Genomic DNA, 15,310 nt, shown 5'->3' on the forward strand with positions numbered 1-15,310 from the left:
AGATGCAAAGCAACTGAACATCCACCATTCCAAGGCCCTCCCTCCACTGTTTCTGATTTCTAGGATGTGGCCCCTGCATCAACCTTTTCCTGAAAAAAAGCTTCACAGTTTCTTCTAAGAGCTGTCAGGTTCTGAGGCAACAGAAAAAGGAGTGCTCCACCAAATACAAAGTTCTACAAAATGCTGAATATATATACAAATAAATTTGGCAGAAAGTCAGCAGTGAAGAGGTAGCATTACCTCAGGAAAACACCCTTCTGATTTCTGATGTCAATACTCCCTCCTTTCCAAGATCCATTTAGCATCTTACATGAATCTTTCCTCCTTCCTTAAAGCACTATCCCATCTCCATGCAGGCATCCAACCACATGCAGAGCATTTCTACACCCTCACACATTCTTTCATACCTGCCAACAACACACAGCAGATTTCTGACACAACAGCATCAGTAGGAGTCAAGGGTTGTTTTAATTCCTTCAGTCAATCCCTGTTGAGGAGCTGAATATAAATATATCCAAGAGCACTCACTGTACAACATGGATCAGTGACTCTCTACGGGAATCACTTGTCTCACACTGGCTGTTTGTCATGATCACAGCTGAGCTGTGACCCTAAAGTAAGAATAAATTGATCTGAAGATGCCTCCATGAAAATGTTTGCACTAAGCTGTTTCCTTGCCCTCCAAGCGATTAAATCAACTTCTTGGACATAAAAAATTCTTTGTTTCTCACTCGCTTCAATGTGGTTTCAGAACACAGAGAACTGTTGCAGAAGGAGCACAATGACTATGAATGAACCAGTGGTGGGCAGAGGAGGACTGCTCATTGCACAGAGGCTGCTGTGCTCCATCTGCAGCTCCTTGTTTCTGGAAAGCACCCTGGGGCACAGCAGAAGGAACAAGCTGAAGGGTAACAAGCTGTTTGCTTTCAGCACGGCCTGAAGTGGGTGAGAACGAGTCCTCCCGAAAATGTGACATGCATTTCCTCAGAAGATGAAAAGGGAATATAAATTGTAGGGTGAAAAAAAGACCAAACCCAGGATAGCTGGGTGGGATTTCCCACCCACGAGGGAAGAGAGACAAAAGCTCAGTGAGCACTGACAGCCCTGTCACTCAGAGTGTCAGAAAACCTCAGGGGAATCTCTGTGTGCAATCACTTTTCCAAAACTCCTGTGAAACCACTGAAAGCCTCCAGTCAACTGCACTAAATGACCGAGTGCCAAACCTGAAAGCAGAGCTGCAACACAAGACACCCTTCAAAGAAAAGCAAGGAGAGGGGAGAGATGGTGGGGAATATTTGCCAAATAAATACGTGCAACACGAGTAACCCAGATGTCCCACACTTTGTCCCATCAGGAAGCCACCCCCAGGCGAGGGCTGGGGAAGTGGGACAGCCTGGGGAATGCACCGGAGGAGTCAGGAATGCTGGCTGCCTGCCCCACACTGGGAGATGAATTCTCCATCCCTGGAGGTGGGAAGGAGGAGATGGTCAGTATCAAAAGACAAGAAGGTGTGAAGTAAATGCAATATATAAATTCTACCAGCATCAAGTGTTTTGCCGTCCCCAGACAAGGCAGTGGGTATGTGTTTTATGGCTCTCAGAGCAGCAGAAGTCCTTCTCACAGAAATATTTTTCATCCTCTTTCTTGGTCCACATTGTCAGTCACTGTGGGCTTGCAGACTCAGTGCAAGAAGAAATCCGTCCTTATGTGACCCTCTTGCACTGATCCACCAACACAACAGGTGACTGCAGTGGACAGCAACAAACCCCTGGGCTTGCTTTTGCTTCCAAAAATGAGAAAAACCCACCAGAACTGACTAGGAAAAAAGCTGCACAGGAAACACATGATTCAATTCTAAAATTTTGTTTCCAATAGTGGCACTCCCATACACCAGCTCCCTAAACTCCTGGGATTTTTCATAATGGTTCAGCTGGTAAAATAATTTATAATACCAGAACCACCTGGCCTTGGCCGTTTGTAAATGATTGTAGAAGTTCAGCAAGTTATCTCAGTTTCACTCATTTTATCAGCAGGGAGAGACTCGATATCAAACAGGAATGTTGCAAATTATGGCTTGGTGTCAAAGCAATTTGGCAATGATATGTTCAGACCAATACTGAAGTGAAATTCTTTGGGTAGTGGGTGTGCCTGGCTGCCTACAAACCTCAGGGCTAATCAAGTCTACTTTGCTTCCATATTGTCAAGGAAGTGACATGAGAAAAGCAAAAAGGGACTTGAAAAGACACTCTTGCTTTGAGTAACTTTGGCTGGAACATGGTAATGTGAAGACAAATTACAGAGAAACAAAAAAGTCTGTTATTTTCATGAGAAGAGGCTGTTTTAGAGGGTCTCTAGCTGATAAGAGGTGCAGGGTGTGTGTCATTTAACCGGTGACAGCTTTCTGGAGCTGTGTATGAGCTTTTCTCATGCTGTTCTGTTCATTGAGCTCAGAGGAGCTCCTGCAATCACACATTTGGTAAACCTGGTGAAGTTACTTCAACACACACCATAAACAGCTCAGAAGGAGCTGCAGGTATGGAAGGTAGTACTTAATATATAAAAAGAAAATATATTTTCCTAAGCAAACAAATTTGCTTTTTCTTTGACTGGAGAAAGCCCTCAGAATCATATCTGAATTAGTACTGGAAATGTGTCAATAGCAGTGAAATACAGGAGAAAGAGGTAAAATAAATACACAGTGGAGGTGATACTTTAAATGAGGAGATGGGAAGTGATGCTGTGCACACAGGCAGGAAAGCTGATGGCAAAGTCATTATAATGCTCCTGTGGGAAAATCCAGATTGCAGCATTTCTTTAAAGCTACTAAATGCAGGCAATCTGCACTTTTATCAAAATTTGACCACTTCTGACCATGGTGACTCATGATGGATAGTAGGGAAGTGTTCTGTGTTCTTGGACTAAATCTACCCCACATTACACAGCAAGCAGCTTTACTTCAGATAAAGGAGGAACCAGACAGGAAAGAATTCACCCATTGAAAAGTGCTGCTGGTTGTGTTTTCAGGAGGAAGAAAGGAAGCTGTGCTTTTCCTGTGAAGGAAAGACACTTTCCCTAAGTACAGAAACTACCTGAACCAAGCAGCACGAACTGTTTCTAGGGAGCATTTCTTTATCCTGCAGCCTAGTTTTACTGTGTGCAATTAAAATGAGTATTTAAAAGCTAGGTTAGAAAGCTGTCACTTCATTAGCTGTCTCTGGAGTGATGCTGGCAAACAGCAGGGTGGGAGGAAAGGAGCCCAGCAGGGAGCAGGAAGAGCCAGGCAGGATTTGGACTGTCACTGGCAGGTGAGAAACAGCTACCAGAGAGTGGACATGAGAAACTTCTGAGGGGTCAAACTGTCCCAAATGTGGATAAAATGTGGTCCATGAGTGTCCCAATGGGCTTTGGAGCACAGAAAGAAGGTACAGTGAAAAATATTCATTTCTAATGCCCTGAGCTAATTAGAGCCCAGCAGGAAGGAAACTTTTCAAGCAACTGAGAGCAAATCATTATGATCAGATTCCTTTTGCTTTGCTTTGTTTTACCTAAGCAAAAACAAAAGCAGAAAACTGTGGGCTATTCTCCCCTTTTTTATGTAAACTGGGGTTCAAATAAAGATGTAGACAACAAACTCCCTGCTGGGTTGGATCCAGCAATGGAAACAAGCCTGGCATCTGATGTAGGCAGGATTTTGCAAATGGAAAGGGATCACTGAGAACAAAGCAGGCCTGTTTACTTCATTTCTCCAGTAAACTTTTTTTATTTCCCAACACAACTGTTGGCCAAGAGGCAGCCAACCCTGTTCCACCCCAGCACAGCCTTCCACTGACGTAACAGCTAAAGGGAGCCACATTTTTAGAGGCAACAACATTTCCACTGGCATTGCTGCTGACTTACTACCAAAGGCTTTTCCAAGTGACAGCCTGGGATTTATCACCTTCCCCAGCTCGGGAAGTCATTTTCACCTGGAACCTGTTGAACTCAGCAGGCCAGGCAGACAGCACGGGTTACAGGCTATTGGAACCCAACAGCTAGTGGAAAAGTAAATATTTCATCTAGATCACTGCCCTTGTAAAAAAACAAATTATTATTTGGTAAATGGCACTTACAAACCTAATATTTCCTGTGCTGGTGTGCAGTGGGAGGCTGCACAATGGGGACTTGTACTGTCCCCATGTTTTGGGTCACTGGGTGCACCAGGCTGCTGCCAGCAAAGCCAGTGGAGTATGAAACCAGAACCCTCATGGCAGGAAGCAGATGCAAGGTTTGCCAAATCATTACGGCCCAGCTACTTAACACAGCCGTGGCTTACTCAGCAGAGTAAGCCTTCAAAAAGAAAGGCAGAGCTGGCAAAGCTACAAAGCTATTGATTAAACAAAAATTGTGTTTCTAAACGGCTGTCGTTCGCCTGTTTGGTGCAGTTTTATTATGTTAAGTAAAGCTGTACAAGATGCTCAAAAACAAAGAAATTAGAGGGACTGCAAGGGAATGTTGCTTCCCTAGGGATTACACAGAGATCCTTCACAAAGCAGCAATAAACCCTTGCCCAGAACTAATGTTTGCCACAAGGGTGCAGAAAGCAACGGGACGTGGAGATTCCCACGCCCAGTTCCAATGTTATTACATTCCAGTACTGTAAATAAACTATCAAATTTGGATGGTACAAAGGTGAAACAGATAACCATGACAGAGGGAAGGTACCCTGCCACAATGCCAGGATTAGCAAATTCAGTAAATGCACCTAGAAATATCTTGCAGCTTTACATAAAACTAAAAAACACACCCCAACTGAGGCCTATCCAGAGCACATTACTACCAAACCTCTCCATCTCTCCTCCCCAATATTCTTTTTCTCTGTGTGATTTTTGTATGTTATTTTCTTTTTTAAAAAATTTTTCTCTGCGTGATCCCACTGCCATTGCAAAAACAACCTGCCCAGACAAGGTCAATACCACAGGGAGCTTCTATTTCTGGGACTCAAATTAACTTAGGTGTCCTGGACTGCCTTACAGTGGGCCAACACACTTTCTGTGTAGTGCTGCTCCACCACTACCTCCTCCCCAGGTCAAATCAAAATCATCCATGCTGGCAGAAGTCCCCACTGATTAAAAAAAAAAAATAAATATGTAAACCTGTCTTTGATCTCTGCTTCGTTTTGACTAAATTAGGATATGCTTTTCAGAAAGTTATTATTAAGCTACTAAGGTACATCATAATGATTTGTTTTATCTAAAACAGACCCCTCAGTGTGTTACCAGAAGTGGAAGAAGCATCTCCTGAAATTTTAGGATATACCTCTTCTTTCTCTGAACCAGAACCTGTTATTAAATAACTGCTTTGCTTAGATCACACCATTGTGAGGTACAAGCACATATGATGAAATAGGCAGTGTTCCATTATGTCCTTTGGAGCTCTACAGAGAAGGGCAACTTAACTGTGAAAATGTGCTTGCAATTATCTGTGGAAGAAGAATGAAACCTGGGAGGAGGGGAGCACGAAAAGGGAGCCTGGGAACACGGAGAGAGAGACATTCCTCAACAGATTTACAACACGAATGGCAGAAAATAAAATTAGCAACTCCAGGGTGGGTACGGACTGCTGCCAGCATTTCTGGCCAGCCCCAGGGTATGTCTGCACAGCAGCCAGTCCCTCCCAGTACTCCTGAGACTGCAACATACTGGAACTGCTACGAGCTCCTGGGAGATTTCAAGAGGGGATTCTGGCACCAGGAGAAAAGAGCTGGGCAGGCACTGCCTGAATGCAACTCTCCAGCTACTCAGGAAGTTCTGGTGCAGCAAAGTCAGTAATACTGAGCTTGCAAGAATGAAGCCTGCATGGGATTGCCCCTGGCTCCAGGGCTCCTTGGGATCCAACTGACCTTGATTATCCACCACGCCAAATGCAGAGATGGGAGTTCTGACACACAGCATGGTCAGAAAGGCCACACAGGGTTTATGAAGGCACAGCTCCCCAACACAAGGCAGCATCTACACCCAAACTGCCACTGGAGAGGCTTATCCAGCCACTGGACAGATCCTGGCAGCCACAGGCTACATCCCTGAGCCATCCATAACTGGAGTTACCCTGCAGACACACAGGATGGGCACCTCTTCGCAAGAGCTCACTTATAGTAAAATAATAATTCACAGGAGTGAATAAGATGCCTGTGGGCATGTGTTTAAGTAAAGTCTTTAACTACATGCTGAAATCCTACCCTGTGAATAGAAGTCTGACCTCATTTGCAGTACAGAGGGAGCAGAGTTAGAACTGAAGTTGTCTGGATAACCCTGAAACTGAGACTTTGTGCTTCTGCATGTTTGATTCTACAACTTAAGTTAACATTGGTTTTCATGCCTTTTGGGAGGTATGAAGTAACCTAGGGACACATCAGTGTACTTCTGCAACACCAACAAAGAAAAATGTTCCACAGAAATTCAGGTCTGGCAGAACCTGTCTGATAAATGTGGGACTAACTCAGAGAAACACAGAAAAGGAAAAGAAGTCCAGGTGAGAGATTTTTTTTTTTTAATAGGATGAATGTTTAAAATCAGCCAGGACAGAAACTACACTCAGCTGCCTCCACTGGTAGAGTCCTCAGTTGAAGGGTTAGACTGTACTGAGCTGCTCTGAAAAAGACAGAGGGCTGTTGGCATTTTTTCTTTCAAAACAGTTTCTCAGCTTCTACATCATGCACCTAAATGCTACAACCCCAGGATAAAAGGAGAGAATTTTTAGCAGAGGTCCCTCCATTTCTCCATGGCTTCCAGAAGCACTGCCTTTGCCCCAGCACCATGGTTTGGCTGTCTGTCTCTAATGCTGCTGGCACTGTTCTACTGGAATGGCAGGACAGGCTGATCCAGAAAAAGGAACAGGTTTCCATCAGCACAGTGTGCACTTTGCAGCATTACCTGTCTGCACAGATCTGTCACGTTTACTGGGGTGGTCCTCAGCTTCCACATGAAACTTTTCATTTTTAACATGCATTATGACTAATTTTTTATAAATTTTGGGGCAGGGGAGAAGTGGGACAATTTCCTGCTTGGTTCTCAGCATCCTGGCTAGCTGCACCACAGTGACTGGGTTTGCTGCTGTAAACTGCTACAGGGCATCACTCTGCACCTCTGGGATCTGCTCAGGGCCACTCCTCAGCCCACAGTGTTTTCACATTCTGGTACATCTGCATGAATCTCTTTGCTGGGTGCAGAACTACACAGATCAAGGGAGGCCAATGTTATTCACAAGTCCATCAGCACAAATACCAGCCACAGAGGCAACATCCAGAGTGCTTCTCCCTCACCTGCAACACCTCGATGTTTGAGACACACCACAAAGGCAGCAAAGAATTATGCACCCTGAAGTCATTTTAACCAAGCTACAGCTATCAATACCTCACATCTAAAGCAAATAAGCACACTGGAGAGAAACCTGCCGGTTCCAAACCCTTCTCTTTGTCTGATTCCAAGCCCTGAGCTGTTTGGTTTGTGCATTATGGGCTTTTACCTTTGGACTCGTTTTTGTCCTCATCTGTTTCAGCTTCAAGTTTGAGGCCATGTGGTTTCAGGCTGTTGGCAAGAAGCAGCTCCTTGCTTATTGTCAGTTGATTTTAATCCCCTTTCCTAAGGGCATCTGCCCCAGCGTGGCTCCCAGCCACACCACCTCGGGCTATTCTCTCCCCATCCAGGCAGTGCCAGGTTCCTCTGGCTCATGAATGGGAATCTTCCCTCCTCACCCAAGCCTGCCCCCATCCCACAACAGGAAAGCTGAGGCTGTTGAAAGAAACAGCAATGGCAACAAAGCTGGCATTGTTGTCCTGAAAAACCCCTGGCTGCAGCCCACCCCGCTCCGCTCGGGATAACGGATACACAGATGAATCCCAGCTTTTGTTTCCAAAAACTTATTTGACTTTTTCTTTGGAGAAGGACTTAAAAATGGTAACAAAGTCACTGCTGTAGGCAAAGAGTGAAGTAGGAGGGGGGGAAGTGTATTTTTCTCCAAGTCGGTTGTTCAGGGTGGTCTTTGGGGTGTGAATCCCAGATCAGCCTCACACTGGAGCAGTTCATGGAGGTGGAGCAGGAGAGAGGCACCAGTCAGGATCCTGGTGGCAAAAGTAGGGCACTTTTAGGCTTTTACTGATGGACTTGCCCTGCAATGCTGAGGAAAGATGCGAGTCAGAAATGCTCAGTGTTCATATTATCTTTATAATATGAAGACCTCAGGCTGGTACATTTTAAGACTTCAGTGACCACTGTGATCTATGGGTCTTCTCTTCTATCTAGGTCAGGACCCCACCCAGCAAACCCTGAATAAAATCCAACAAACCCTGGTTACGCTCCAGTGTGCTGTTTTAGAAGACATCCGCTGCTGACCCAGCTGACTGAAGGAACAAGGCTTGCTGAGGGTCCTGTCTTGTGTGGGAAGAAGTTTATGATTTGCAGCCTCAATACACTTTCACTAGGCTCCCTGCCTGTTATCTTTTTGTAACAGCAAGACTCTTCTCCTGGATCCTTTGGAGAAAAAATTGTATCTAAGTACAGATGGAACATCCATTTGTGTCCATGGACCAAAACTATCAGTACAGACTTGGATTTAAATACAAAAGTCATGTCCCTCACCCCATCATCAAGCAACAACTCCACAGGTTAAACCTGAAGATGAACTTCCATCCTGCAACTTTCATAGGACCTATTTCATCCTAATGGACCTATTTAATGGTGCCTCCATGTTTTCACAGTGCAGCTGTCCGGAATAGTGTTTTTTGCAGTCAGTCCAAATGACATTAGTGGCAGATTAGGAATCTGACACATCAATTAGTAATCCATTCACTTTTTCCAAAGTCCACATCAGAAACTATCTGTGAATGCCAAATTGGGCTTGTGATCTCCACAGACATTTGTTAGTCTTAAGGAAAGAATAATAAATCTCAGCTTTTCTACACTCATAAGGAAATCAGACTTCAATAAAGCTCAAAATTATGGCTTTCCAAAATTTCTATTTTTGCCAATATGGATATAAGTTTTGATAGGATTTTATTTTAAATTAAGAAACTTGCACCTAGTTTTCCTTGGTTTTCATTTTTAAAGCTCATGTCAACTTCTTTGTGTTCATGTCTGCAATGGGTTTCCTTACATTTCACTCAAAAACTCTAAAGTCTGCAAAGAATTCTTCTATTTGCACAAGATGTGCTGAAACAGGACTGCTCAGAGCATCTTACTGCAGGTCAACACCAGAAGAAGGCCTGACACCTGTAAGGTGGAAATGGTCAATGAAAAGATTGCTGTTGGCCTCCAGAAGACACCAGAGAGCTGGTCAGAGGTTGAAATGAGCAGCCAGGCCACTGGTGGGTGACAGAGGGATGATTTTGCTGCTCAGGTTGGGGGGTGGCAGGCATGGCATTTCCCCCACTCTGTTTTGATTTGGCAGTGCTGGGGTTGATTAGGCTGCTGGTGCAAGGCAGAGGGGGCAGAAGGGTTTGCCCCAATGTGTGACAGACAATTGCAGCTCCTTGTGGAGTGAGATAACCTGGAACATGTCCCCAAACCCTTGTGGCAGCAGAATCCTCCCAACAGCTTCCACAACCTTCAGCTGGAGCCCTCCTGGCTCCTGTGCCCTCCTAGAGCCACATTACCCCCATTCCTTGGGTCCCTAAACTGGGCCTTACTGGCCCCACACCCTCCAGTACTCCTGAAATAGTTTTCCAAGATGAAGGCAAAGAAAGAAAACCAGCAGAGGAAAGACATTATGGTCTTACCACCAAAACTGCCCTCAGAGAAGCAAATGGAGTTGGCAATTTTCTGCACAGATGGAGAGCTGTATCTGAAAGCATTACATCCTCTATTTATGATGGGGATTTTTTTGCAAGGCATTATTAGAAGGAAGCTTGTCAGCTCTGCTGAGAAACTTGGCAAACACCAGGGCAGACCAGTCTCACTCTTTCACACAGCTGGATTTTCTGCAGCTCAAGTATTTTTCCCTCTTGCTCTTGGCCCATCCAAAGATGAGTGCTGAATTTCCCTTAGCATTACCCACAGGTTAATTTGTTATTAAGTTTAGGCTCAGTTTAACATCTTGGCGTGCAATCTAAATAAAACCAAAACCAAATGTCCTTCATTTCTGCTGAAACCACCCTCGGTTTGGCTCAGCTGCCTTTGGTGTCACTGGAGGGTGAACAGGAGATTCATTTTTGGTAGGTAACCTAAATATCCTCCATGCAACTTTGAAATACATTGCCATAAAGTAATTATTTGTCATGGAATGAGATTGGCCAGAACCTGAACACGCTCCATTGGCTCTGACTTAGCTGTGAAATACTTCTTACTGCAGGAAGGGAAGATACACCAGACCCATGAGCTGTAGGAAGGGTGCAGAAAAACCTCAGGCACAACTTCTTACTGCAGGAACAAAGCTGGGATTTCCCACCTTACATCCAGAGAGGCTGAAGGAAGGAGTGCTTGAAAACCCCTCAGGCACAGTCCTGCCCCCTGTTTAACTTTGTTCCTGGCCTAATTCTGTACCTTCCACAGCATAACTGTGACACTGCAACCAGAGGGATGGCAATGGAAAGGGGAAAAGCTCATCAGTGTTATGAGTAAGAGCAGTGACACTGGGCCTGGAGAGCAGGGAACGTGGAGCTGACCTTTGGTTAACTCATTGTCTGCACTAAGAGCATGCAGCTGACTCTTCCAGTCAATTCTGTTTTCTTCTGCCCATGGGATATTTATAAGCAGCTTTAAAGAGTCTCCAAAGTCACCTGCAGAAAGTACCCTGTAATCTCATTCTGCAAATTGCTGTCTGACTAGGACTTGTCATGTTCTTTCCTGCTTTTTCCAGTGTGTTCAAAGTGTCTTACTAAGGTGTGATTGAGCTGATAAATCAAGTTATAAGAATTCTTTCTGTTGATCAAATAATTCTGCTTAAGGGCATTTCCAAAATACTGATGTTTACCATTTCAGTCACAGCAGATTACTTCACATGCAGAGATGAAACCATTACCAAACTATTTAACTATTAAAGTCCTTGACACAGACACCTGAACTTCAGAAAAAACTTAGCAAGTTCAAAGATTTTGAGGCTCATGTTGGTTTTGTGGACCTACTCTACACAGTAAAGAAAATCAGAATTTGTCTCTATTACTGTCAATCATTTAAGAGATTGAAGCCTCTTTGTGCTACTCAGAATCTGAACAGAGAGCTGAAAACAGGGAAAGAACAGCTAGAAAGATTTCTGTGTGCTAAAATGGGTATTTACATAAGGCTCCTGAAAATTAGGTTATGTATCAATGTGCTACATTTATGAAATCATAACAAACACACCACTCTAGTAATTGCACTTGTCTGGCTTTAAATAAAAGTATCCTGCAGTGGCATAAGTGAAGAAGGAAACAGAAGGACAAGTCCTTACTTGTGCCCAAGTTCATGTGCAATTGTGAATGCCAGATTGAGACCGTTGTCTTCAGCAAGAACACATTTTCTCTTGGCACTGCAGACACCTCCTAGGTAAGCAATTCCTGCAACAGAAACACAGAGAATGTTCCCATCAGAACCAGTAAAACAGCTCATTCATTCAAAACATCCAGCAGTAACAACCAAAGTGATCAAAAATGCAACCAGAATGAAAAACATTAGAGCAGTTACCATACAAGATCATCTGAGCAGTTTCTTCCTCACCCTAGTGAAGAATCAGTGCAGAGTTTTGTCAGACAGGAAATAAGTAAAACACACTCACCTCCACTGCTTTTGTTGGAAAATATATTTCACTGTCTCAAAAATAATTTCACTGACCCAAAAATTCATCTAAACCTGTCTACTAATACCCTCTACTACAGCATTAGAAGGTGCAGTGAAGGAGCCTGAGCAAGCACTTAAATGGAGTTCTGATTTTCAGAATGAAGTCAGGGAGCAGGAATAAAACAATAAAGCAGAGACTCTGAAAAGATCTTACATTTTCCCTTATTTTCACACTAAAAAGAAAGCTAGAGTGTCAGAGCCAGGAGAGCTGGCAAAGTGCTGCTGGTGAGTCACAAAGCCAATGTAGGTGGCACAAGTCTCCTGTTACTGAGTGGAATTTAGGATTTGATCCATGCACAGTATTCTCCTGTTTGTGTGGGCACCACGAACGGTTTGAGGCTGAGGCCAAAAAGGAATTCAAAAGTTATGGCATGGAACCTCTGCTATGGAAAAACAATAGTCCTCATCTGCCCTTCCTGCAGCCAGAGTGGCCCCTGCTGAAAGTGCCACTGCACTTGGGAATGCTGTGCTGGCACCACAGGGTGTCCCAGTGGATATTTCTGCTTTTATCTGTATTTAACAGCACTCAAGGAATTTATTTCCTCACTGGCTCCATGGAGGGGTGCCTGGATGGAGCTGCCTTTAAGGAGCAGACCATGACCATGCAATGGAGTCATGATCTCTCCCTGTTTTCCTTTTTTTCTTCCCCTCTCAGAGTTGATAAAGCTGTGTTTATAAGAGTGCAAATGTAAAACTTTAGACCTGGAAGAAGTCCAGCTCTGTTTTTATGAGATTTGACAACAATAAGGATGTGGATATTAGTTGCCAGGAGTGTTCTGGATGGAATGAAGGGATGGGCTACAGCCTTTTACTTCAGCACTTGCAGAGAAGAGTGAAGGCAGAAATCAGGCACTAACACTTGCTTACTTTAAAAATGCTGACTGTGAAAGGGCAGATCCATACCACAAGCAAAAAAAAAAAAAAAAAAAAAAAAAAAAAAAAGAGAGATTTAATCTTTTAAATCAATGGCCTAAAAGGCTGGATTTCAGCACTTTTCTTGGGCTGACTTGCTTCTTACATGCACAATAGTCCAAAGGATGTCAAGGAATTGCTCAGGAAGGAAGAGACTTCTTTGGGAAAGATTTTTGAGATTGCAAGCTCAGTGCACACGCACCTGGTGGCCCAATGAATTTTCCCCTTTTTGATTAAAGGGAAGCCAAAACCAAACATTTGATTATTCTGCCTTTACCTTCCATTAACCTGTGCCAATATCTCTCTCAGCTGTGTCTGACAGATGAGGTTTTAACTGAGGAGCAACAATTGCATTTCAGGCACAGGGGTCAATCAGGCAAGCCAGTTTTGCTTGAATTTATCCATGCCAAGTTCCTTCTGAGAGATTTTATAAAATGAGGCTGGGTCCATGTTTGCCATCATGGAGATGGAAGGGAGCAACATTCCCATTTTTGGGAGGTGTGGTGCAGCAGAATCGTCTAGAATTCTGCCAATATATTAAAATATGTTAAATACCAATTAAAATGTCAAATACATTATCCCAAATAGTAATTCTTCTGAAGTCTTTGTTTAGTGGCTCTAATCCCCACTGAACCTGGCAATGCAGATCCACATTATTATTTTGGCTTTTGCTCTGTGCTAAAACCCTCATTATTCAAAGGTGGAAAAGTAATGATTAAGGACTTGTACATCCATCAGTGGTCAAAGAAGTAGTGACTGTGGCTCAGTTACAGACTCTTAGTCATCTATTTTTATTAGCTATTTTCAGTGCTTAATGTGAATCCTGTGTGGCCAGTTTATAATATCTGCAATGATCAATTAAAATGAGTTTATTATTACAGAAATGGACTGGGCAGAGAAACTCATAATCCTGGAAGAGCAGAAACCTTTGGAGTACATGGAATGAACTCAGTGAGAAGTCCAGCTCATGAACTGCTGAGTGCTTATTAATAAGAGTCATTCTGGAGCAGCAAGCCAGTTATAACAAATTGGTATCACATTTTAAGCCTGAAAAAGCTTGCCTTAAAAACGTTTTTGAAATCTATTTTTTCTATCAAAATATTTCCTAAGACTATAATTTTCCTTTGGACCAATACATTTTAGCATTAATTCCTCTCATCAGAATATCAACAGCAAATAAATTATTGATCTGCAAACATACTCCAGATCTTTAGTAAATCTAGCTGATCCATTAACATAAATGCAACTTTTTTGTAAGTCAGTACAGTGACCCACATAACTGATATGCAGAGAAAAACACACCTTTAACCAACAACAATAGTAGCACAATGCCTTGGTAGCTGCATTAACATGATTTATGTCTTCATTGGGATGAATGGAAACTGTTGTTTGCCTCTTAAATTTCCAGATTTTTATCTGAGCCTTTCAAGTCTGCAGAACTGGAATAAAAACTTCACAAATTCTGACATGTTTGTGAAAATCCTGGCGTGCCATGGTTCTACCAGGCTGGGAATAATACAAGAGGAAATGCTTTTATTTGGTAATTTTGCTTCTGGCCCTGTCTGTGAGACAGGTGGGTGCGTGTGAAAACAAAAAATAAGGAAGGAAGCTGAACTGGATTTCTGGGTTTTATTTTTTAACAAAACCCCACACTTCTCATGTGCCTCTGCAAATACACAGATAGTGACTTTCTTTGGGGGAAAAATGTCCTTATCTTTCAGATATGCTGTCAGCACTAATGACAAATCTATTTTTAATATACAAAAAAGGTCAAGCAGGAGCATCAGTGGAAGAGGGAAAGGAAAGCCAATTACTATTTTTACTATTACCAAGCACGACGGTTTTTTCCTTTCTCTCCTGAGAAATTACATAATTACAGGCCATAACTTCTGTGCTTGGGCTTGGACATGCAGAGCTATCTGCACTTCCACAGCAAAGCCTGGGACACAGGCAACTGTGTAAACTCACATTTCTCCAAAAACTTGTCATACATAAACAGTTTGCAGCTGTTGGCCTTCCTGCCAGCCAGTATCTCCAAGGGGAATGATCCCATCTCTCCCCCCAGCCCAGCAAGGCATGAGCACATTACACACTTGCCACAGGGATGGCCAAAGCTGGGAGAAGACAAGTCCTGGTGTGTGGGTTCCCATTTTGCCCTGCTCCAAACACCTGGGGCTCCCTCCTCATGGCTCTGGAGTATTCACTCAGCAAGTGGCTTGTCCAGGTACTCCAGCTTTCAACTCTCTAATGTCTTGTTTTCATTGCACTCCTAATACTTTAATCTCTTCTTTTGCCAGCCACCTCTGGACACAGAACTTTTACTTGATTAAAACTTGGCTGGCTCTCCTCCTGCTCAATGTATTTGCTGTTGGGAAGGGAGCCAAACTCCCAGTCCTGAAGTCTGCTTGGCACAGACAGAGACTCCCTGCACATCCACATGCTCAGAGCAAGGCTCCCATTCCCCATCATTACTAGTTTGGTGTTGAGCTGATGTTTTTCTCATCCTCCCATGATTTTCAATTTGTGCAGCTCACACATTGCCATCAATTACATTCCTGTAGCCTCTCTTAACATCCTACACGAGTAAAATCAGGAAACCCTGAAGTGATTCATGC

The 15,310-nt window shown here is 43.5% G+C and overlaps 1 protein-coding gene across 1 annotated transcript in view; it reads right to left on the minus strand.

The window, feature by feature from the left end:
- The window catches only part of ADAMTS17 (ADAM metallopeptidase with thrombospondin type 1 motif 17), a 154,056-nt gene that overhangs the window by 83,949 nt on the left and 54,797 nt on the right, over positions 1-15,310 (minus strand). The window contains exon 8 of the mRNA XM_039723597.1: positions 11,398-11,503. Within this exon, the coding sequence (XP_039579531.1) occupies positions 11,398-11,503 (106 nt within the window). The remainder of the gene's footprint in view (positions 1-11,397; positions 11,504-15,310) is intronic.

Source organism: Passer montanus, unplaced genomic scaffold (genome assembly GCF_014805655.1).
Source record: "Passer montanus isolate IOZ18808 unplaced genomic scaffold, ASM1480565v1 scaffold5, whole genome shotgun sequence".
Taxonomy (NCBI): Eukaryota; Metazoa; Chordata; class Aves; order Passeriformes; family Passeridae; genus Passer; species Passer montanus.